The 23,761-nt window shown below is 38.7% G+C and overlaps 2 protein-coding genes across 7 annotated transcripts in view; one reads left to right on the top strand and one right to left on the bottom strand.

Annotated features, from left to right (window-relative positions):
- LOC107087777 (leucine-rich repeat transmembrane protein FLRT1-like) overlaps positions 1–16,096 on the top strand; it is a 56,383-nt gene extending 40,287 nt beyond the window's left edge. For all 6 annotated transcript variants that reach the window (XM_015379551.1, XM_015379526.1, XM_015379560.1 and 3 more), the window contains 2 exons: positions 7,691–8,624; positions 13,092–16,096. In XM_015379551.1, the coding sequence (XP_015235037.1) occupies positions 13,107–15,296 (2,190 nt within the window). In that variant the 5' untranslated portion in view covers positions 7,691–8,624; positions 13,092–13,106 and the 3' untranslated portion in view covers positions 15,297–16,096. The remainder of the gene's footprint in view (positions 1–7,690; positions 8,625–13,091) is intronic.
- Positions 1–23,761, bottom strand: part of macrod1 (MACRO domain containing 1) — a 208,683-nt gene that overhangs the window by 155,324 nt on the left and 29,598 nt on the right. The window lies entirely within an intron of this gene.

The following is a 23,761-nucleotide window of genomic DNA, read 5'->3' as shown; positions in this document are numbered from 1 at the left end:
GTTTTTAAACTAACTGCTCCCAATATTCAAGGTGACCACTGCTTTCTATACACAGCTAATCAGGCTACATCATAAGCTCCATTTCTGTTAATGAACTCCAGATAAACAATAATAAAAAAAAATATTTGAGTGTGTGTGTTTACTATAGTGTTGCATCATTTGTTTGTTAGTAACACTTTTTTATGGATTTTGAAAAGTCTGACTTTTTACCGATCTTGCAGAGTTTTTAAAACTTTAGGTTGTTTATTTGGGGTGGTTTTGTTTAGTTAAAATACTTGTTTCAGGCTAGTTTAAGGCCATGTTAAGGTCACGTTTGCAGACAAGTTTAGGACCTAATGCCTTTTCCTGATTAGACATACAGAGGGGGTTAATGTTGCTCAAATAGACAACCTCCCCCCCAAAGCACCGCATCACACAAGGGTTCAAGTTTTACCAGCAAAAGTTACGTTTTTTCACAGCAGGAAAGAGTTTTTTTGGTTTATTAAAAGTAATTTAGTCTGTTAAATAATCAGATAAAAGCTGCAACAATATTATTTTACTGCCTACAGCTACAGTATCAACACCAACAACACCCGTTTAAAAAAAATGGAATTAATAAAGTATTTTTGAATTGAACTGAATTTTGCTTTATTTATTATTACATCAATTAATTTTCTAATAAGAAATTAATGACACAGATTTAATTAAAGTGAAGCTAAAACAATCAGTTTAGAAGAGAAAGAAGGTTTATTATTTTAAAGAGACATGTTTTTATTGAACAATATCTTTAGTATACCATTTTTAATTGAGCCTTTACGATTAAAACATAGTTTGATGAGTAGACTGACACCTCAGCAGTTCAGAGCCGATACATCTATAAACCTACAGCCTATTTTCCTGAATTTACTTTGGGTCAGAAGTTCCCCCTCTGTTTGGCTTTAGATGTGACTTTAAGCACGTTCATGTTAAATGGGTCCAACCTAACAAACAATTCAAGAGAATATTCAAGACGGATTTTGTGGGTACTTTGAAGCAACTAGCATTCAGCTCAGCTCAGACACCTATGGCAACTCCACATAAAATGGAAAAATTATAAATAAATAACCCTGTCTTGTGAGCTACAAGAATGACAAGAGGGCTGCAGTTCTGTGTTTTGGCAGTATCCTTAATAAACTCCTATATGCCCCTTTAAGTGCCAGAGGTTTATATAAAATGTTTGCTTTAAGTCCATTGTTTTTTTCTGCAAATTGCATGATTTAGTCTTTGAAGGATCCTTAATGATTCATCTACTTTTAAATGTGTTTATAATTATCTCAAAACGCGATTAATCAGAGCTTTTAAACCTTCTGTAAATCAAATTAAATACCAAAAATTAAATTAAATATTAAATTAAATATACTAAGATTCCTGATGAAGCATGGCCATATGGCCCCCAGTACTCTGTTCGTAGATACTGTTTCATAACATATCTAATTTTTCTGTCAGTTTTCCAAATAAACACCTGGCAGTGTCATCTTGTTTAACTTTGTGTAGATTTAGTCTAAACCTTTAGAAAAGGCTCTGGTTCTAAAGTGTGAACAGAACGTAGACTTTAACTTTAAAGCCGCTCATTCAAGGAGGAATTTCTGACAATTGTTTTAATTATAACAATTACAACAGGTTTCATTGACACTGACCCAAGTTATTAATGGCATGAATAGGTTTGAAAGCTTCATAGCTTTAAAGTACCATAAAAGCACATCGTAAAGTATCCTTTGTATGTTTCTTTATACCTTACTGTTCGACCGTTTTTGATCCAGAACTTAAGGTCTCAGTATTTCTTCAAACAGTAATTTGAACCAAGACTTTCTGTGAGATTGAATTTTCTTTCTAAAGATATTATTTAACTTTGTGTTAAATAATAACACAACTCAATATGCGTTGAGATGTTTTTATGCACAGTAATTTACTGAATTTACTCTGCTTAAATAGCAAAGCTGAGATGTAGGCTAGAATAATATTTAAGCATATTTCTGGCATTTCAGCTTCTCTCGGTAAAGCCGTCTCCCACACATCCAGAACAGATCACAGGACATGCAGAGAGCAGCTGCAGCACCCAGTACAGTCTCCCATTAAACATCACTGTAAGGCTGAAATTAAACGTTGCTAATTGGGGAAATACAACTTTGTTTGACAACATTTATAATGAGAATGACCATTGATACAGTTTGCAAGTCATCCAAATAACAATTGGACAGTGAGCATTAAAAAACGAAACTAACCAGCAGATGCACAGCTCAGTAGCAGATTACGGTTAACAGAGCTGCCATCCAGTGCCGGCTTTCCACCTTATATGCATTTTTTTTTTTATCCTGGTTTTTCTACTTCTGAAATACTGTTTGATTACCACTGATTATATAAATGTACTTTATTATTATTTATTAAGTAAAAAACAGAGATAAATGTCTACAGCTTGAATACAATACTCCTATTTGGTATAACAGACTAATTTCTTTTCTTTTTATTTTTGATTAGAAAAATGGTTTATGACTAAACTTAGGGCTACTTCATTTGTACTAAATTTACTTTTTCACTAATTTAGAACCTCAACAGAATTTGCTGTTAGTCCAATTTTCACCAAGTTAAACTTCAGTTTTTTACTTTTTTAAAAGAGTTTTTCCCCCCCCCACATTTTTAGATCTACATGACTCACTGCTCTACTTAAGATTTCAACTATAATCATGTCAAATATTTTGTATTTTATTTTGACTCTGGACTGGAGCCCATTAATTTAATGCTACGTTCAGACCGGACGCTGCAAAAGCAGCAAAATCGCGTCTGCTGCTTCATTTTTGCTGCTTGTACCAGTGAGTTCTGACGCGCGGCTGAAGCAGCTTTGCTGCTCTGGTTGCGCGGTTCAAAAGTGGCTCTGACGCGCGTTGGGCGGAGCTACTCTATCCTTTCTCTGCCTTGCAGCTATATTTGCTGTGATCAGTGGGAATAAAGTAGTTTTAATATGTGTTTAAGTGAGAAAATACACCTGAAAACTTCATCAGTGCAGTCAGTTCATCCAGATTACAATCCTGTCTCCCAATGTTATTTCTGTCGGAGCCGCTCAGACCCCCACATACCAGCAGTGCGCCGACAGAACGAATCCCTTCATCAGCAGCTTCTGGCCGGGTCGCCTCCTCGCGGTTTACCGCGGCGGCTGGTAGGTGTTTTTCATCTAAATAATCCGATCTACAGGCACCAGAATAATAAAAGCGAACATATTCTGCCGGCAGATGTATATATTTTAAGTTAATTATGCGTTAATAAACTGTTTAAGAGGAGTAATCAGAGCGGTCTGTGTCATCAGCGCTGTGTCTCTCTCCCAGCCAGCTCCAAGATCAGCTTCTCTGATTGGTTGACGCGGCGCGTCGAGCAGCAAAAATTCAATTTTTCCATCTCGAGCAGCAACGCGTCTGCGGCGCGTCACGCGCGTCAGATGCTTAAACGCGCCCGACGCGCTGCTTCAGCTGCTCAGACACGCTGCGCCTGCTGCTCAAAACGCGCCGCGGGACCTTTTGCTGCGCCTTGACGCGCGTCAACCATTGACTTTGCATGTAAACTCGCTGCTTCTGTCGCGCCAGCTGCCCCCGGTGTGAACGCAGCATTAGACTCATTTAAAGCAGTCTTATAGTGTAATTCCTGACAGGCTCTAGCCAGCTATCAAAATCTCTTTTCTTTAGCTAAATCTAATCAAATGTATATTTTCTAGGAGTTGATCACATAACAAGATTAGTTAAACTGCAGCTGAAAAAAAACACATTAAAACTATGTTACCAGAAGCTTCATACAGCTACTGGAAAACAATGGAAGGAGGAATAGATGAGCCTACAAATGTAGGACATGACAAATATGATTTAAGACCTATTGTATTATATTTTGGACATATTCAAACTTTTTAGGATCCAGCTGCTCCTTAAACTCTATCTAAGTTAATGCATTTTTAAACATCCCAATTATTTGACTGCCTTCTGAAATGTTTGTTTATATTTCTGTACATTTTCTTTTCATTACAATGTGAGCTTGACTTTTAATATCATAAGCATTAATTATTCAACGTGTCTCAGTGGAATATTCAATCCCTTTTTTTTTTATTATACATCCCTTCCTTCATGTTTAAACTCTTTGCAGTATAGTTAGGTCATTTCTTCAGCTGTAGCTCAACTTATAAAGGTTCTCATACATCATTGTTGCCCTTGAAAAGGCAGTGTTTACTCTTTTTCCATGCAAACTACATTTTACAAACACTGTTTAGCATTCTGTCCCAAATGAAGCGGTTTTCATTACATATTTCTGCTTCATTCTGCTCAGAGAAATCTTTTTACGATCCACAAACCGGATATCACATTTCTCATGTTTTTATGAATAGGACAATTTATATTACCACATAACTGCTTCCTCCAAACTGCACCCAGTAAAACGCATTCCTTCCCATCTGTTTAGCTAGTCTTATTGCTGAATATAAAATAAAAAAACGCAAATATACCATCGCCTAGACTGTCAGGTGTTCAGTTTAAACATTAAGCACCCTTGGTGAACATACACAGGCTATAGTTTAAGTCAGTTAAACAAATCCTTCTGGGCTCCAGTGTGTGTCCTTCAGAAAGGAAAATGAGGTCAGTTTTATTTGTTTCGGTTTGTGTTTTTGCAAACTGGATGAAAATCTCGCAGTTGGCTTTGTAGTCTCCCAACTCTGGGATGAAGTGAATGGGCGAATGTGAGCAGCGGAGCCGCTAATGGCTTCTGATGAATCTGTGTGTGAGCCTGATGAAAACCCTGTATTTTTAAAGCCAGTATTCACCAGGGGTTTTATTTTCTTCATAAGATACAGGCACTTCGTGCGTGGCTGTTAATGAAAGATCCTCGGCTTTGTTCAAAGTTAAAAAAATAAATAAATAAAACTGACATAAAACATGCCGTTTCCTTAATGGGAGGTCTGTTGTGTGTTGGGAGCATAATGTTGCACATATGCAGCACTGACCTTCATTTTTTACAACGTACTTCATTTCTAAAGGTACAACCACTCTGACGGGATAATTATTGAGTCCTTTTAGTACTCCATATTATGTCAACAGTTATATAACAGTCATATTACAACTTGGTGCTATTTAAAACAAATTCACATGATAAAAAATAAAACTAAACAAAGAAATAAAAACTGTTTTAGGTATAACAAAATCCAAACTCCAGCTACAACATCTGAATATTATTCTAGTTTAAACAGGAGAAATAAATACCACCCAAAGGTGACTTTTTTGCTGTAATTCAATTAAAAAATGTAATTACCAGAAATAGAAATTTATATATTTTTTATATTACTGTTCATTTGTCAATTATTTGCAGATGAAATTCAGTTATTTTTTTACAAAAATGAAAATATAGAGTATATAAGACCACTATCAAGACTTTCTAATGCAGAAACATCAGTCTGCCTAAAAGATGTCCATGTGCTGGACATTATATGGAGTCTTTGTTGGTCAGGGCTCCTTCTGCTTGAATCAGTGCATCAATATGACCTGTTGGCCTGTTAAGAAATCCCAGCCTGATTGAATAGTTGCTTTCAGCTCTACAGACTTTAATTCAGCTCAGTTTGCTGCCTGTTAACACAGTGGTACCAAAGTAACGAAAGCAGGTATTGGTGCTTTTGGTGCAGAAAGCAGGTGGACTAACACTCAGAGGAATAACATCGGTTCACTCTAAAACTAAAGCAGGTTTGATTCTCTGCCTCTCTGCTCTCTTTGGAATCTGGGATCCTGATCTAGAAAAAAAGGATAAAATGTCCCTTTATTCTGAACAGACCACAGGAAACACACCTGTCGGTTTTCTCCTTAGCTCTGGTGAAACACTTTTCTCCTGTATTAATGCAGGGAATGCATCAGTAGCTTCAGATATCCTGGATACATTTGTGGAAAGAGTTGTCATCTTGCATTTGGGGAAGTTGTGAGTTCAACTCCAACCAGTTCCTCTGGAGTCTGGACAAGGCATTAAAATTGTGCCGATCTGTGCGTCTGTATCTGTGTTTGGGTGAATGTGGCTATGGTGTAGAGCTCTTTCACTGGTCAGTATTGCTGTAAAAGCTCTGTATAAATTCAGTGTATTTATGTGTAGTGACTCCATGCTGTCCCTGCTGCTTGTCTTTTTCTGCCACTTTTGCATTCCACGGAATTTTCCATTAATACGTTTAGACACTGCATACAGTAAATAGCCTGCAGAAATTATCAACCATTGTCAGCACTTTCCCATGTAAGCCATAACATAATGATGAAGCAATAAAAATCTGTCTTTGTCATCTTGGTGAGTGTTCACATAATCAGAAATTAGTATCTTAAAACCATACTCAGATGTAACTGAAAAAAAGTTGAAATATATAACTTTTTTTTAAATCTATATAATATTTATGTTTAAATTTTCACCTGAATTTCTGAAATGAAGCACCAATTTAACTCATGTTTTTTGAGGTGCACCTTTATACCACAGCGTCATGGAATCCCATAAATGTTACTTTATCTATTCTGACCATATGGGAAGCTGTTTTATTAAAAAATTACATACTCGGTTTTGTAATAAATCGGTCAAAACTCTTTGGGATCTCTAACTCACACAAAAAGCCCAACCGAAACTGTAATAACCTTTAAATTTGAATCCTTTTTTACAAAAAGGTCCCAAATATTAAGTCAAAAATCAAGTACAGGCACAATGAAACCACTTTTCATTCAAAGTCCAGTTACCTTAGGGGAAAAATGAGTTAAAACAATTAGTTTAACTCTAGGAGTAAACTAAAATGACAATAAAACTTTAAATATATGGCTTTTATATAATTTATATAAATAAGTTTTCACTGTAAAATATTCTGTTTAGTATATTTGTTATTTATCATATCAAAACAGAGGCTATTTGCCTCCATACCTCCCCAATAAGTCCAGCCTACAGGAGAGGTTGTGTTTTCAAGGTTGTGTTTTCCTTTTGTCAGCAGTGACAATAGTTTGAAAGCAGAAGAAGGTGCTGGCCTTTCTGCAAGTAAATCAGTGATGGCAAACACTGTAAAGCCTTGTTCTCCCGGGTGGATAATGGTTTTTATGGGTCATTTCAAAAGTTAATCAGTGATTTTTAATGGACTGTAGCTGAATGATAGGCCTTTCATCTGTGCTGCAGGTGCCCCCACCTCAAAGTCAGCTTGTTGGGTCGGGGGCAGTGTTCTCCAACAAAGAACATTCTGTTATGGATAACAAAAGAGTGCATAATCAGTCAAATTCGCTTCCAAACATAAAATGTTAAATATGACAACAGATACTAAACATCTGCTCAGCAACTTCAGTGAATGACTGTGAAGCTATTCAAACACATTTGTGCATTTTCATTTAATGAATACATTTATAAACAGTCCAAGCAGAGGAAGAGGCCATGTTAAGCCAGTGGTTGTTTGAAAGTCAATTTATTTGTTGCTGTAGGAGTTTATTGGTCTGTCTCTGTGAGTAGCTGAACACATCCACTTAATATTAGTATAAATGTAAGAGTGATGTTTCAAAATGATCACGATCATCATCAGTAATACCCGTAGTAAAAAGATAACTTCATATATAAACAACAGAAATGAATGCTAACAATAAAGCTCATCTTTTTAGTATTATTTTCTTGATTTCGACATAAATTCTGATGTTTTTTCCTTTTGCCTCTGTCTTTACAGATGAATGACTACTACTAGCTCCCAACCAGCGGCTGATCTGCTGAAGTGAAGGATTTTCAAAGATTGTCTATTTCTTCAAGGCTGCAGCACAGAGCTCCCTACATTGAACTGTGTACCAGCACTACTCAGAGAGGGCTCTATACAGCAGTGAATATCCTCTGACTTTGCAGATGATCCGTGTGATCTAGAAGAAGCTTAGAGATTCAAAACAGGACAGTTGGACTAAACATTTTAATCGTCATCACTAAACTGTGACACTTATTTTGGAGTAATTGTGATTTCTCCTTTGAGGCCTGTTTAACGCATCCTCTCATCTCTCCCCGCTTTTCACCAATCCAAATCCCTACCTGCTTTTTCAAAGTGAGTGTAGCACGATACGGCACTATTTCTGCATGACCTAGTGCTTGCATGGGGATCCAGGATTGTTTTTGACTTCCAAGTAAGACCCTGAAGCTGTCAGCCATCTTCTGACTGCCTGCCCGCCCAACTGCAGCATTTGGGTGTGGAGGGGTAGTTCCAGAATTAATCCTCTGGACACTCAATGAAGATGACTTAAGTTGGCAGGCCTGAAAGCCCCTTACTCAGAAAGAGAGAACAAGGCTTGGCAGGAACACTAGCACCCACCAAACACACACAAATGTGGAAGCCGTGGCGGCTTTGAGCCATGCTGGTGTTGCTACTTGTGGAGCCCTGGAGTACAGGCTATCATCATCCCTATCATAATTCACCAAAGCTGAGGAAGATTCCACAGCCCGAAGGAAAGAGGCTACACTTCTGAACGATTCAAAGGAGACTGTGAAACCGTGCTAACACAGAGAAATCCAGAGCGGCATCTTCAATCACACGCACAGACATTCTAATACTCCTCTCCACAAATCCCCGATACAGGAAAAACAAAGCTGCGGCGGACGTGAAAGGCACAGAGACTGAGCAGGTTAGAAAGCCCTCGGCAATCACACACTGGGTCGATCAGACCTTTTACACGCACGTCTTCGCTGTGCTTTCAACACATCGAGATTAACTGCACTTACAGGTGGTTTTCTGCTACATGATAAGGGGAAAAAAAGAATACAAAGACACACAAAGGTTCAGAGCTTAAAGAGCGACCTTTCTAAGGACCTCACATCAAGGCAAAAAGTGAAACCAGTTGATTTTATGCTCCACTAACCCTAATCCATGATAGGCCAACTGAAATCTAAAAAAATTTTAGCTTCAGTAAATGCATCACACCTGAGCAGTATCAGGCTGCACTAGAAATATACTCTTTAGTGTGGAAGTTGTGACTGAGTAAAAAGGACTCAATTAGAGACTTTGACTACAAATTTTCTGTTTGAAAATGAAATGACAGGAAGAAAAAAAAGAAAGAGGATTTCAGAAAGGGAAATATTTTCAGGCATCATTCATCTTCTACAAGACGGAGACTGTAGACAAAGATATACAGAGTTAATACAAAAACACGGCTGGAATTATCATTTTAAATCATTAAGGAGGAAAGAAATTTAACAAATTGGCACAAAGTGACAAAGTGTACCTAAACCCAATAAATGGTTTGCCATCCTTTTGATAAATATAGCGTTTGGATCTCTGTCAATGTGGGAGTTTGGTTCTTTCTTCTTCACTTGTTTTAATGCAGCCAAATCAGACAGAAGCCTGTTAAACATATTTCTACGGCACCTAAGAAATATTTAGGTCTCACTCTGACTGAGCTACTACAAACATTACTTCTTTAGAATTCAAGGTCTTTTTAAATAATTGTTATGCCTAAACTGTCGAACTTATGATCTGATATTCTCCTTCAGGATTTTCTAGTAGAGTAGAATCGATTATACTAGTAACCACAACAGTTAATTTAAAAGATTCTAGTATTATAACCTCAGATTATCCTAATGTAATATGAGAATGTTTTTAATCTAAGAAATATGTTGTAGGTTAATACTTTTTCACAGCTCTATAAATTAAATCTTTTCTCCTGTCAAGTATAAAGCTAGATGCAACTCATCTATTCTGAATGAATGTAGAAAATGAAATGAGTTTCTGCTTTGAGTTGGTGAGTTATAAAAGTAAGGTTTTCTGTTATTGGCGTAGGTTAGTTTGATTTCTATGGAAACCTCTGTCCTATAACCTGTAGGACTTAAGTAATTAATAAATACGATGCAGAGAGGGACAAAGCTTAAAGCCTAGGCCCCTTTTGGGAAAAAACTTAAAAGAGGGCACCAGGTAGAGAAAATACATTTTAAATGCTGTCATTTATAGTTCCTAAAGAAAATACGCCAGAACTGGTGTCGGCTGGTCACATAATTTCAGACCAAGAATCTGATCAGTTCTTATCTACAGCAGAGAAGAGGCTGAGGAGTGAGAAAGAGAGGAAGGGGGGGATCTGCTGCATCTGAATAGAAAATAAGGTCTCTGTTGCCAAGGAGGAGAGGAGATGAGGAGTTGTAGGCAGGGAGACTAAACCCCTTCTGATTGATCCAATCTCAGTGTGTAGGAATCAACAAACAACTGGAGAGGAAACGATAAAGGAGGATTAGAAGAAGATGGAGACATTTGAAGAGAAGACAGGGATACTTCTGTAAACAAACCTTAAAGTGGATATAATGACAGGTCATAAAGGGAAGGCGTGCGGATGAGAGAGGTAGACGGTGTCAAAGATAAAATTGCAGAGAGATAAGAAAGCGAGAGATCGAACAAGGGACGGCGTAGGACAGAAAATCTGAAGATCATTAAAGCAACATGTCGATTGGAAACCTTAGCATGTGGGCGAAAACACACAAACAAGCTTGTGCCAAGAAGATATTTATGAGAGGAAAGTGGGGATGTTGTGGCGCCGAAACATATGCTAGTTGATATTCATAGAGCATCCCAATCTGGTCTCAGCTCCTACCTTTACACTCCCTTTATGTACATGCTTATGTCTACTTTCTCTGTCTTTGAAAACACAGGTTACAGCTAAAAAAGGGTTGAAAAGAGGGAATCAGAACAAGGTTCATGCCAAATTCTGTAGCACACACAACTATTCACCCTGATGTATCTAATACAGTGTCAGGCCGAGACAGGAGCTTGTTGTTGTAGATACAGATCTCTGTCACATTTTTACACTGAGAAGCAACACAGCCATATAAAAGCACCAAACAAAGCTATTTTTACACCTATCTAGCCGAAAAAAACAACACTCAGTCAGGGATTGGATCCATTCTTCTTTCTGCAGCGAACTCAGCTGATACCGATTTCAGTCTTCTCTGCCAGCAACTCATTTCCCCTTTCCTCCCCTGACTGACTGTCCAAGTCTCCATCTGTCTCCTCAGCCCCTTCCAACCTCTTCATTTCTTCTATTGTTGCCATCTCTTGTTTGCTTTGCATGGATTTTGACTGCAGCCGAGGGGCAATTTTGCATCGAGCACAGAGTTCACACACGAACACACACGTGTGGGTATAAAGGGGGGAAGAGAGAGAAAGCTTGCCTGTGGAGGATTTGTTTATCAAATGTGCTGTCAAATCACGTCAGGCCTTTCACATCAGGGCACATATTTCAGCCTCAGGCTACCCACATAACAAAGGGTTTATCAGTTAAAATGTAATTTCCACAAATTTTGTTACTGTACATTACTCCAGCTGCACAAACAGAAGTGCTAAAGAAGTTTAATTGGAATTGTAGAAATCATGCAATTAAAATTTGATTCAAGACTTCTTTTGTTTAAAAAATATAAAATAGTGACCTAAAATATAAAGAGTTATAAAAAAAATAAATAAATAAAAATCTGAAAATGTCTCGAATTATTTAATAAATGAATGCTGGTTATTCACCTTATTAAGAGGGAAAAGCCAATTTTCCTTAAATCTATCTGGGGGGAAATGTTATCAACAGATTGCCCACCTATGACTGATAAATCCAAACTTTTTATGTATTGGTTTCAAAAGCAAATTCTACTGTTAATGGTTCCAGTAAGTAAAAAATTTTTAAATAAACACAGGCAATATGCCTCGGTTAGGGTTGGTCTCACATATACCAAAAAGATCTTGATTATCCAAAAAAACATTGGGAATATTCATTCAGGGAGAGGTGGCAAAATAGAGGAAAGGTTTGGAAGGAAAATGTCCAGTTGCAGCTGGAATAAAATTAATTCAGCTTTTCAAACAACAACAAAAAAGCATACAAACAAATTACACTGGTAGACTGTTTCATTTACCCTGAAAAAGATGTAAGGAGACCGTTCTCTGACCAAACTCAGGTTAGCTTTGGTAAAACATTGAGACAAGGATCTGAAGCACATTGGTGACTCAGAAGTTGCTTAACAAAGACACTAAAAATGAATAAGGATTTTTATACCTAATAAGACCAAGCTAAGAAGAAATTTAACACATATAAATAAAGAATAACTAATCAAAACTCAATGTAAGAGACTCAATCAAATTTAACATTTGAAGGATGCCCCTGCCAGATACAACTAATGGTTCAGGTAGCCTGTTTATCTTTGAAACCTAAATGAATAGAGGTCATGGTATTCTTAAATTAAAGGCTATATGATGACCTGAAATATGAAGATGCAACACAAAGTAAAAATATTTTTCCAGAGCTATTTTGATGATTTTCTGGATAAAGGGGAAATTCAAGAAACCTTTTATTGAATAAATTATAGATATTAAACAATAACTGACTGATGAAAAAAAAAAAAAGAATAGTACTTACTGCTTGGTATGTTAATTACCAATATATTGAACGAGCAACGCACCAAGTGGCTGTGACCTCAAACGGGCACAGGCTGCATCTGACTAAACCTTCAGAAATCTGTAAAATTATATTTCTCTGTTGAGTTATTATGCTCATTTTCTGACAGGGTCAGATCTAGTGCTGTCACAGCAACTTTTATACTTGTTGTTCTCAGATCCATCATTCTGCCGCAGCCAATTAATCTAATCTCCTTCTCCCTGATCTATCCTCCAGTTTATTTTCGTGTCACTCACTCCAGCTCTGTTAACCTCCCAGGAAATAAAGCCCTCTTCACTTATTTTCCCCCATTTCAACTGTCACTGTCCAATTTTCTCCATTTCTGTTGTCTCTTTCCTTTCTCTGATTCTTATAATCTGTATTGCCAGTCTACCCACCCCTCTTTGCACCCACTGCATCTAAATGTCACTTTGTCTTCTGCTTCGTCGCTTTGACCCACATAATACTGGACAGTTTCTCTTCAGGGCATCTGACTATTCTATTCTCAACTCTTTTCAGCTCTTGAGATAAAAGGCTTAACTTTAGCCAGCAGGTGGAAGTTTCAAAATTGGAAATCTCAAAAAGTTCAACTGTCCAGTTTCTTTTTACTTGAATTTAATATGTCAGGTGCCCTTTGGCTTTAGAATGATTGACCTCTTCTTGTATTAATTTAGTTTTTCCCTCTCTTTTGGTTAGGAGCTGTATCCCATCATGGCAGCTGAAAGTCTTGCTGAGCTTCGCGATTGGCTCTTTCTCCTCCTCCTGGTCCTCACCTTATTGGCTGAGGTGTTGGAGCTGGCAGCTGCTGCAATCGCCATGGAAACGGGCGAAGGAGATGAGGGCATTGTTTGTCCCTCCGTGTGCCGATGTGATGAGGGCTTTGTCTACTGCAATGACCGTGGCCTGAGTATAATCCCTCCACTGCCATTAACGGCTGCTATTCTCTACCTGCAGAGCAACAGGCTGAGCAACGCCGGGCTGCCACAGTCATTGGAACGCAGCACTTCTATACGAGTGATCTACCTATATGCCAACCAGTTGGATGAGTTTCCAATACACCTTCCACCATCCTTGACGGAGCTACATTTGCAAGACAATAATATACGAACGTTACCGCGATCAGCTTTGTCAAAATTACCATTACTAGAACGTTTACACTTGGATGATAACTCAATATCAACGGTTAGCATTCAGGATCGAGCTTTTTCAGGGACCCCAAAGCTTCGACTGCTGTTTTTGTCCCGGAATCACCTTTCAAGCATCCCAGCAGGCCTTCCAGCATCCCTGGAAGAGTTGCGACTGGATGATAACAGGATAAGCACCATACCAACGCACGCCTTCCGTGGTCTTTCCTCCCTACGACGTCTGGTGTTGGATGGAAATCTTCTGGCTAACACGCGCATCGCAGATGATACCTTTTCTCGTCTATCCAACCTAACAGAGCTGTCACTAGTCAGGAACGCTCTGCAATCTCCACCAGTCAACCTACCTTCAGCTCACCTGGTACGACTACACTTACAAGATAACGGGATGACCCACATACCAAGGGCAACATTGGAAGGGATGAGGCACTTGCAGAGACTGGACCTGTCAGGAAACAATTTGACCAGTCTGCCTAGAGGAATTTTGAGAGACACAGAGAGCCTGGAGCTGTTGCTTCTAAGAGGAAACCCCTGGTACTGTGGTTGCAACCTTCGCTGGCTTCATTCTTGGTTGCATGGTCGTGGGTCGGCAGTGACTGTCAGAGGCCTCATCTGTCAGGGGCCTGAGTCTGTACGAGGCCAGACGCTCAGAGATCTTACATCATTAATGGAGCAGTGTGAAGGACCCCCACCAGCAGGTTCCAGTCCTGGAGAAGTGGTGACCCCAGTCGAGAAAGATGGAGAAGCAGAAGATGATGTTGGGGAGAGTCAAGTTATCCCCCATGAAAGCACTACTACTGCACCTCTGTTGGTCTCTACACAAGGTTCTCTCTTCATTCTGCGACCTAAGCGACCTGGCCTAATTATGCCCTTGCCTCCAGGGAAAGGTGGACAAGTATCTGGAGAGGCCTTAGAATTGACTGTGAAACCTCTCTCTTCAGACAGTGTCCTTGTGAGTTGGCTGTACCCACAGCCGGCACCCTCCTTTCGTTTGTCATGGCTAAGAATGGGAAGCAGTGCAGCTCTTGGCTCAATGACGGAGACTTTGGTTCCAGGAGAGAGGAGGCAGTATGTCCTTACCCAGCTAACTCCACGTTCACGTTACCTTATCTGCCTTGTGCCACTACGACAGGAGGCCTCATTTGGTGGATCCAGCATGGGTTCATCGCGAGGTGGAAGCTTGGACACAGACAGTAAAGACTCAGCTTCAGCCTGTGCTCAGATAGAGACTGGAGATGCCAGCTCTGGAGTGGAGGGTACAGACAAAGACGGACAGGACACTGAGCTAACAGCTTTGCCATTAGCTGGAATTATAGGGGGTGCCACAGCATTGGTGAGCTTGCTCTTAATCTTTGCCATCTTCTGCTGGTATGGACAGAGGTCGGGTTACATGTCTGGGGACTCAGGAACATACAGCAGAGGACGGGGTGGGAAAAATTATGATGATTATGTAGAGTCAGGCACCAAGAAAGACACTTCTATCCTAGAGATCAGAGCCCCACCTGCAGGGTTTCAGATGACAGCTATGGCCCATCAGTCCCTGCAACCTAAGTTAGAGGATGTTACATACATCCACACAATTTTTCCTTCCTCCTCCTCCTCTTCCTCCCAAGCTAATGGGACCTATAGAAGCAACCATGGAACTGGCAGTCTCAATGGAACCATCCTAAGTCAAGCCAGCCACCATCATGTCACTTATGGTACCAACCGTGGTTACAGAGAGGGTGGCATCCCTGACATAGATTATGCTTACACGTGATGATGCAGGGCACACTGCCTGAGCTACCAGAGCCCTGTTAGCTGGTGGCATTTTGCCCTTGGTTTCCAAAGTACCCTCTGTGCCTCTGATGGTTTGATTCCGATTGGTTTGCTTAGTAGATGACAATGACGGGACAATGTTAATGAGCGGCAGAAGCAAGAGTCCCATTATACAGTAGGCTCTTCTCTCAGCACTGCTTATTGTTATAAATTGTTATGTTTTCTCTTTTGGATATCTCAATGTCTTTTAAACCTACTGCTCTTCTCAGCTCATAACAATACATGGTAACTTATTTGAGGTTGATATATTAGGCTTAGCCGATTTAGCAGGATATATATTTATAATATGAGGAAAAGGCACTTGATGTGAATAGAGATAGCACTCATATCTTTTCCAACTGTAAACTCTGTGCTGTAAAGATAAAATGGATGAGAGAAAGGAGAAATCAATGGTTGTTAGAATTCACAGATGACAATGCATCATGGCTGACATGAAAAGATGTGTTCCTAGCTCCCTTCTTTCCGATGGTTTACTCCCTCCCTTTTTAATTTTTCCATCTTTCCGCCTGTTTTTTTAGTTTTTTTTTTTTTTCATTTCCTTTTGGAGCCGAAGCTCCTCTCCTTTTATTCCTATCGTATCTTTTGTGGTGCTGTGAGCAGAGGACGACTTTGTTCTCGCCAAGGGAGCTGACAGCGGTGACAACAGCGCTGACAAAGATGGGAGACACAAACCACAGCATGGGTAGACTAATGAGTGGGAAAGATAGAGGGAATGTGTGTGTGTGTGTGTGTGTGTGTGGGGGGGGGTGATAGATAGATGGGTGGATGGAGAAAAGATAAAAAATGAGGAGGGGGGAAAGAGAAAGGGGTGTTGTTTGAGAGGGATGCAGTATCTCAGAGAGGTGGTTTGCTTATGGCAGAGAGCGAGGAAGGAGAAGACACAGGAGTTAAGTTAAAAGGGGCATGTGGCCAATGAAGCAGCAGGAGGCAAAAAAAGGACAAAAAGAAAAGGAGATCGAGGAGAAGAGGGATGACAACTGAAATAATGTGACTTCTTCATCTTAAAAAACAGATAAATTTGGCCCTCAGCGTGTCCCCTGCTTCCAGTGAATATGAGTGATAAAAGACTGCATGATTCTGTCAAAAAAACCTGACTGAACTGTGTTTGATTTATATAGCTAAGTCTATTTCAAAATATAAAAGTACACAAGCAAGAAAGAAACAAAAGGTAAAATAATACCCAAGCAATCAAGGCAAATGGAAAAAAAGGAGAACAGCATGAACCCAGTTTTTAATTTGTCTTGGTCTCTTTATTGAATTATTTCTTCCAACAGTCATGAAAGAAACTAGTCATGCATCTTATAATAGCAACTCATTTATCTCCAACAGAAAAGCCAAACTTTTTTTTAAATCTGTAAATAAACTGGAGCAGCATATTATTTCGGTGGAGGACATTATATTGTCTGAATTCTTTTGGGTTTATTTACAATGGTTTAGGAAAAATTAATTGTGGGGAAACATGTAAACAGAAAAAATACACATTAAACTGAATGTGATTTTGCAATTTGATATTCATGTTTTTATGTAGTCTGGTTACACATAAAACCACAGTATTTTTTTAATTAACATGTAATGGGTCAACAGTTAATAATAATAATAATAATAATAATAATAATAATAATAATAATAAAGTACCCCTAATATAAATACCAAGTTTTTAAAATTATGTCAAGAAAGCAGAGTTAGACTTTTTTACTTTGTTGGGTTTGACAAAAAGAAAGGAGCAACGAAAAGTAAACCTATTATTACTGCATGTTTGAATAAAAAATATTCAAAATTAATATTAAACACAAAGTCCTCATGAAGTCAGAATTAAAAGAGGAAAAAAACAATCCAATATGGCTGTCATGTGGGGGTAACAGCTTTATTGAGGCTATTTGCATCTCATTAAATCTTTCATAGAAAAATACAGACATGTAAAACCTCTTCTGAGCCTAATCTATTAGGGTTTGAGTCAATCAAATGCCTTCATATTTAAAAGCAAATACTGCTTAAAGTATTTAGTTTAGTCACAGACAACAACAACTGATAAATAGTAGTTTTCTAACTTGCAGCTAAAATCAGAATTACTTTGGGATTTAAGATCATCTTGAGACCCAGGCTAAGACTTAGATGAAGTGCGGCAGAAGAATCCACCATTAATTGTTCTCGGCTTAAAAAGAAAATCCTAGATGCACATTTTTAAAAGTAAATATCTATTTTCCAGCTATATCAATTACCTTAAACAAAAATTCTAATGGACTTTTTGAGCTTCAATTCAAATGAAATCAATTCTATTAGTTCCTCTTAAAGCTGTCAAATGTTCACCAATGGAGATTTCCAGTTTGAGATCCAAGGATCTGCAGTAGTAAATTATACAATGCTTAAATGTTTTACCAGAGTCTTCATGGGCACAGTATATAAAGCTATAGACTTATGCCCTGGAATAAAACGTTTTTATTGAAAAACACAATGTTCTGTTTAGCTTCAAAGATGTGATCTTGGCCCTTTTAGCCTTTTAGTGAAAAGAAACTTGTGAAAAGAATTTACCAGTAACTTAAGGAGAGGTTTTAAACCACAAATTCACATACACTGTGTCAATGGACTTGAGCTTTGATTTCAGATCGTGGAAAATGCCTGCAAAATAGGTGTTGTACCTTAGTGCATCTGCAAGGTGTAACTTGAATTTGTTTTGTTTTTTGCTTTGGAGTAACTTTAAGCCCATGTAATTTCATGCAAGTCATGTTTGACCAGATGAATATGGGCTTTCAGAGCTCTAGAAAGCATGCCTAGGTTGAAGATATGCAGAGGTCCATAATTCTCCTCCTGATATCTTAAGAGGTTTGTTTTAATTGATACAGTGTATTTGAGGTATTCCCTTTAAATAGCGTCACAGGTCTGCCCCACATCTAACCCGAATATAGGGAATTTATCATTTAGATGTGTACAAAGACATTGCCAGGTTTTTACAAACTGCCGTTATAATCTTGGTGTATCAAAACTTAGGCCTTCAAAAGTAATCATTAGTGTCTGATTAGTTTGGCTTTTAATGAAACCAATACTTTTGGCCATTCTTACAGATGATGAACAGGAAATAATAAAAAAAAAAAAATGTGTCCTAGTTTACAGTAAAAGCCCTGTTTCCACTGAAGACATCCCAATGTCCTCCCGCATTTTGGACCAATCAGCCGATAAATCAGCCGAGATCATGCTCCATTAAATCGAGGCCTCAACAAACTCCAGAACTGGAGCCCTTTCAACTTGTCTTCTTTAAATCGTTAGCACTGAAATCTTCATTTGAGCTAAATTATTCAAGGTAAGCTGATAAATTGTTGACAGTAAATCTGTTGACTCAGGCTTTTCAGTTTTACGGCCTTAGCTCAGCAGAGAAACACAGGACCTGTTAATAGCCCGACCGCTTCACTGTGCAGCTCAACAGAACGGCTCTCTGACCGCCTCTCACTGACCCCGCCAACACACCCAACTGCAGGAGGAACTTTGATGGAAAATCCTTTCTTTAATACAGCCAGATGTTCAGATGATGGAGAAAGGGGGATGTAGAGGGGACATTTAGATAGAGCATATAAGCAATGAGGCCCTTTCCCTCTTTCTTTGGTTGTACTCAGCTGATTTTCCTTCCTGTGTTACTGTGTGCCGATGATAACGGAGGAGCTCTGCTGTGGTTCTTTTTTTGTTGTTTTTTTAGTTTCTCTACTCTTGTATTTGTTTTTTTCTTTTTTTGTACTATCAGTTTTAAAAGAGCAGTAAAGCTACCACTTATTCTTTCTAGAAAATCTTTCCTTTAAAAATCTCCTCAGATGTGATACTGAAAAGACTCTTATGTATAGACAAATCAGAGTACAAAATGCTGTTTCATTTATTGGTCTGTCCTCTTTTTTTCTACACGGATGAATAAAGACTTGTGAGAGGAAAAGCAGCTTCATGTGTTTTCTTTGTGTGCGTTTGTGTTAATCAAACCAGAATAATGCTTCAATGCCGACTTAAAAACACGCAAAAAAGAAAGGAAAAAAAAATCAATGTGAGATTATTAATATGATTTACGACGGGACGGCGTGGACCTTGTTAAATCACACAGACTGGATGAATGCCTCAGCTGCTTTGTGATTCAATTTGGGGGAATCAGGCAGCCCAGAGCAGAGGCACGCGCTCATTTAGCGGGAAGTTTGCTCGCATGTTGCATGTTTTAAAGAAGTGAGCTCTGCTCTATGTTCGGGTGAAGACATGTCTGCTCATTCTAAGTGAGTGCTAACGCTTGTGTAAGCATGGATCAATATAACGAAGGCAAGAGTGTATAAGTGTCCATCTCGGAGTTACTGCTTGTGATGGGCGTTTGTGAAGAAAAAAAAAAACGCTGCGTGGAGAAAGAGACGGATGGATTCATAAGACAGATTGAACGATGAGTAATTATAGTAAGCTTGTCATTTTTAGCCCACTGTAAATCTCTTTGCTTAGAACAACAGAAGCATGAGATCTCATCAGTCACTAGGCAGGCCTTTTATAATTTTACCGTTAAAACCCATTATGATGTAAGGCCCTCCAGCTTCATTAATCTAACGTACTTTTAGGACTAAAGCTGAAACAAATGGGATCTAAGGGGGATTATTTCATTAAGTTACATCTCCTAACTGTTTTCTTCAAATAATTAATCGAAGTGAAAGATTTATGATGAATCACAAGAATAAGTGTTTCACTGTTTTCCGTTTAAATCCTTTTCTTCTCTGTGTGTCGCCTCTGCTTTAGACAAATTGGGCCACAGATGTGCAGGAGAACAGTTTTAACTTTGCCTTTTCTGCACCACTGTGTTGTGAAGGGTGATTTAAAGCTGCACCGTAAAAGCTAAAGGAACCCTCCGGTGTTTGCATGCATTAACGGCCCATTTAGTTAAAGGTCAATTTATTCCCTCTAAACGCGCTTGTTTCAGAATGGTCAAACAAATTCCTGATACGAGTATTTTTGCAGGGTTGGTTTGAATGCAAATCTTTTCCGCAGATTGTAGGTATCCCCCAGACAAACCTGCAGGATTGATCTAACATTTAAATTATCCTTCAGACTTTCAATTACAATGGTATGGTCATTTAAGGAGCACATTAAATAAAAGAAAACTGCTTAAAAATAAGAAGTGTAAACAAATATAGGGACAATATTTTTTCTAAAACAAGTTTTCTGTTTCCTCTGGTCAATATTTCATGCATTTTCGTCACTGAATATTCCACATTTCCTGAAACAACACATTGCTGAAGCTGCCATCTGATTCAGGAGTGGGGGGGAATACTATCTCACTAGAATATAATTTAAACAATTTTAACTTTCTCTAATTGTATGTAAAAAGGTCATCTGATAAAAGTTTTCTTTTTTTTATGCAAAAAAAAATTTATTTCGTCCATTTTATTTCTGGCAATGCTGATTAATATGTTTTACATTTCATAAAAAACTTTAAATTGTATTTCTAACAAGATTACAACCCTACATAGGACCAATGGATGAAGATTTTTGATGAAAAATGCCATCTTCTGACACACAGTCATGGAGCAGGACAGTTTTCCAACAGATGGAGCCAGACACTCGTGACAATGATGCAAAGCCAAAAAAAAGGTCATTGCTTAAGAAACTGACTTCAGAGTGCTTCATCCAAGGATACTTATGGAACGTTTGTGTGGCAGAGAGCAGGGAGCAGGGATAACCTCAGCCTCGAGAGCATTTGCTTAAGGATGATCTAATTATTATTATTATTTTTTAGATTGCATGCAGTGATTTATCTGGAAATCCAAAACTCCGATTCTGTGGGAAGAAAAGAGATAAACCCAATTCAGATGCTTTAAGTCCACAGTGAAGTTTCCCCATCAGTGTTAGACTGGAGAGCCACAGTATCGGTAGTTTTATCAGGTCTAAAGTCAACATAACGCCCTATCAGAAACATTTAAAAAACTTCATGCATCACTTTGCTGTTAGGCTTTATGGACATGCTGATTTCCAATAGGACATGTTACCTGCCCATGCTGCCAATAAACTCACCTGACCTCAACTCCATCAGAAGCTAGAGAAGATTGTCAAGTAGAAGATGAGAGAAACCAAATGAATACAGAGAAGCTGTGGGTCCCTATCAAAGCAAACTAGGATTCCTTAAGACCTCAGAAGAAAATCAGGCTGTTACACTGATAAAACAATTAATGCACAAGAAGTCCCAACTTCTTTATAGAGGATCAGATCTATAATAATTTAAGAACACAGTACCTATTAAAGTCTGGAAAGATAATTCCAAACTTTTGTCCAGACCTGGATGATGATGGCTTTCTGTTCCATTACTATACATGGCGGCAGTATGTAGAAACCATCTTAAAGCAGCTCTCCGCTCTCTGGCTGCTGCTGAATAATTTCAACACAGCCCTAAAAATGTAATTCGCAGAGTGATGATTTATATTCTTATGCCAAAAGACTCTTACTTGCTTGCGGTCACCATGGCCTCACAGTGCAAACAGCATGTCTGTCAAATTATCATTTTTTTCTATTATTATTTGGCTGAAACATTTTTGCTTTGTGTTCATTCTGCCTCTTATTTTTTTTCTTTTTACTTTTCACATCAACATCACGCCGTTTTCCTCCGACTGCATTTCCAACTGACAAAACAGACGCATGCATCATAAAATGATCCATTGTTTGTTATTGCTGTGTTTTTGCTCTAAACTGACAGGAGAAAAGGGGGGATTTTAAAGGACCGTGAACAAGAAGGATAACCAGAACCTGACAGGTTTCTTTTCACAGAAACACACAGAGGAAAACCAGGGACACTCCTCAGAGGGATGCAGTGAGATAACGGAAGCGACAGCAAAAAAAACCTGAAGCCGATGTGGCCTGCTGTAGCTATGGGTGGAGCGGACATGAGCGAAGTAAACAAGGCAGAGAGCAAACCAAGACGGCCTCTGGGGCGTTATAACAACGCAAACTGTATAAATCAGGCTGTCTATCAGAGAGAGAGACACTTTAGTGTCCCTGTAAAAAGCTCTGTTTAAAAAGGATGACAGAAACATCTCAGAGAAACTGTTCCAGCATAACAACGTCGTCCTTTTACAGCAGCGTTTCTCAACTCGCTTCCATCTGCTTAGTCTTCAGACAGTTCGTGCTGCATATTTTCTAACCTTACCAGAAGGCAAAAGAGAAGAAGATACGGAGGATATTAAAGACATTAACAACCTTAAGTGTTCTCTGAGCTGCTTTCCTCATTATCACCCCGGCAGTGAATGAGTATAATGGTCTTTCTTTGCTCTGTAGTTTAGGGTAAACCCTTGGATATTCAAACCCATCTCCACACCACATGAGTAATCCAGAAGGATAGCTCCTCTAGAGCTCCCAGTCATCTTTGAAGTTTGCCCGTCTCTCCTACGGGACCACCGAAACACCTCAGCAAGTCTCCTTCAAGGGAACATTTATTATCCTCTAAAGTAATGACTCTCAGCCTTTGCTTTGGCAGAAGCAGATAGTTCTTAGCCTACAAAATAAATAAATAAATTCCTGGAGAATGGTGAATTATTCATAGCCTTAAAATGGCCACACAGTGACATTAGAGCAGAGCAGCTCCGACACAAACTCTGAGCACTCAGTGCCACTTGCTGAACTTCACTGCAAAACAGAAACTGGGAACCAGGGAAGTGTTGTTAATTAGGGGGCAAAGATGCTTTAACTTGGACCTTTTTGTCAACATTTAGCTGCAGGCCATAAAAAAGATCTTTTAAGTTGAAGTGATGATTAGATTAGCTATTCTGTTTCATTAAAACTTTGATTTAGTTTTCTTTACCAGTGTGAGACAACAGGGGGGGAAATTAAGACTTTAATTTGGACTAAGTCACCACCCTGCTCCTCATTTTCCTTTTTTAAATACCTAAAACTTAATATTTAGTAAGAATATGTGCATATATCAGTTGGGGTATAAAAAAAAGAAGTTGCAACATTCCAGTACCAGTTTAGACAAGTTGAAATTATTTATCCCTCTTTATTCCTCTTTCAGCCAATTATGGCCACAAGAGACCATTTTAAGCAAAGGTAGTAACTGGGTAAAAACATTTAAACCAGAAGAAAAAGCAAACACACACTGCAGCAGCTTCTTAAAACCCAAACCAGCCTGTAACCCAGAGGCAGATGGGTGGAGTAAAGCACTCCAGGTGGCCCCTCCACCATCAGACTATTACTGTGTCAGCCAGATGTCCAAATATATCAATTATTCAAATTAGAGAGCAACAATGAATTTGGAGATGTCAAGAATTTTTTCACTACATTTTCCCTAAAGCTTTAATTTAAAGGAGAAGTTCGGTTTTTTACACTTTAAGCCCATTTTCTGTAGTGTCCAGGATGAAATCGAATGATCGACACCAAAAGTTTGACACCATCCCAAGGAGATAGGCTGCAATGGAGGAA

The sequence above is a fragment of the Cyprinodon variegatus genome, unplaced genomic scaffold, assembly GCF_000732505.1.
Source record: "Cyprinodon variegatus isolate N-32 unplaced genomic scaffold, C_variegatus-1.0 Scaffold10, whole genome shotgun sequence".
NCBI lineage: Eukaryota > Metazoa > Chordata > Actinopteri > Cyprinodontiformes > Cyprinodontidae > Cyprinodon > Cyprinodon variegatus.
This window is presented reverse-complemented; position numbering and strand designations above follow the sequence as displayed.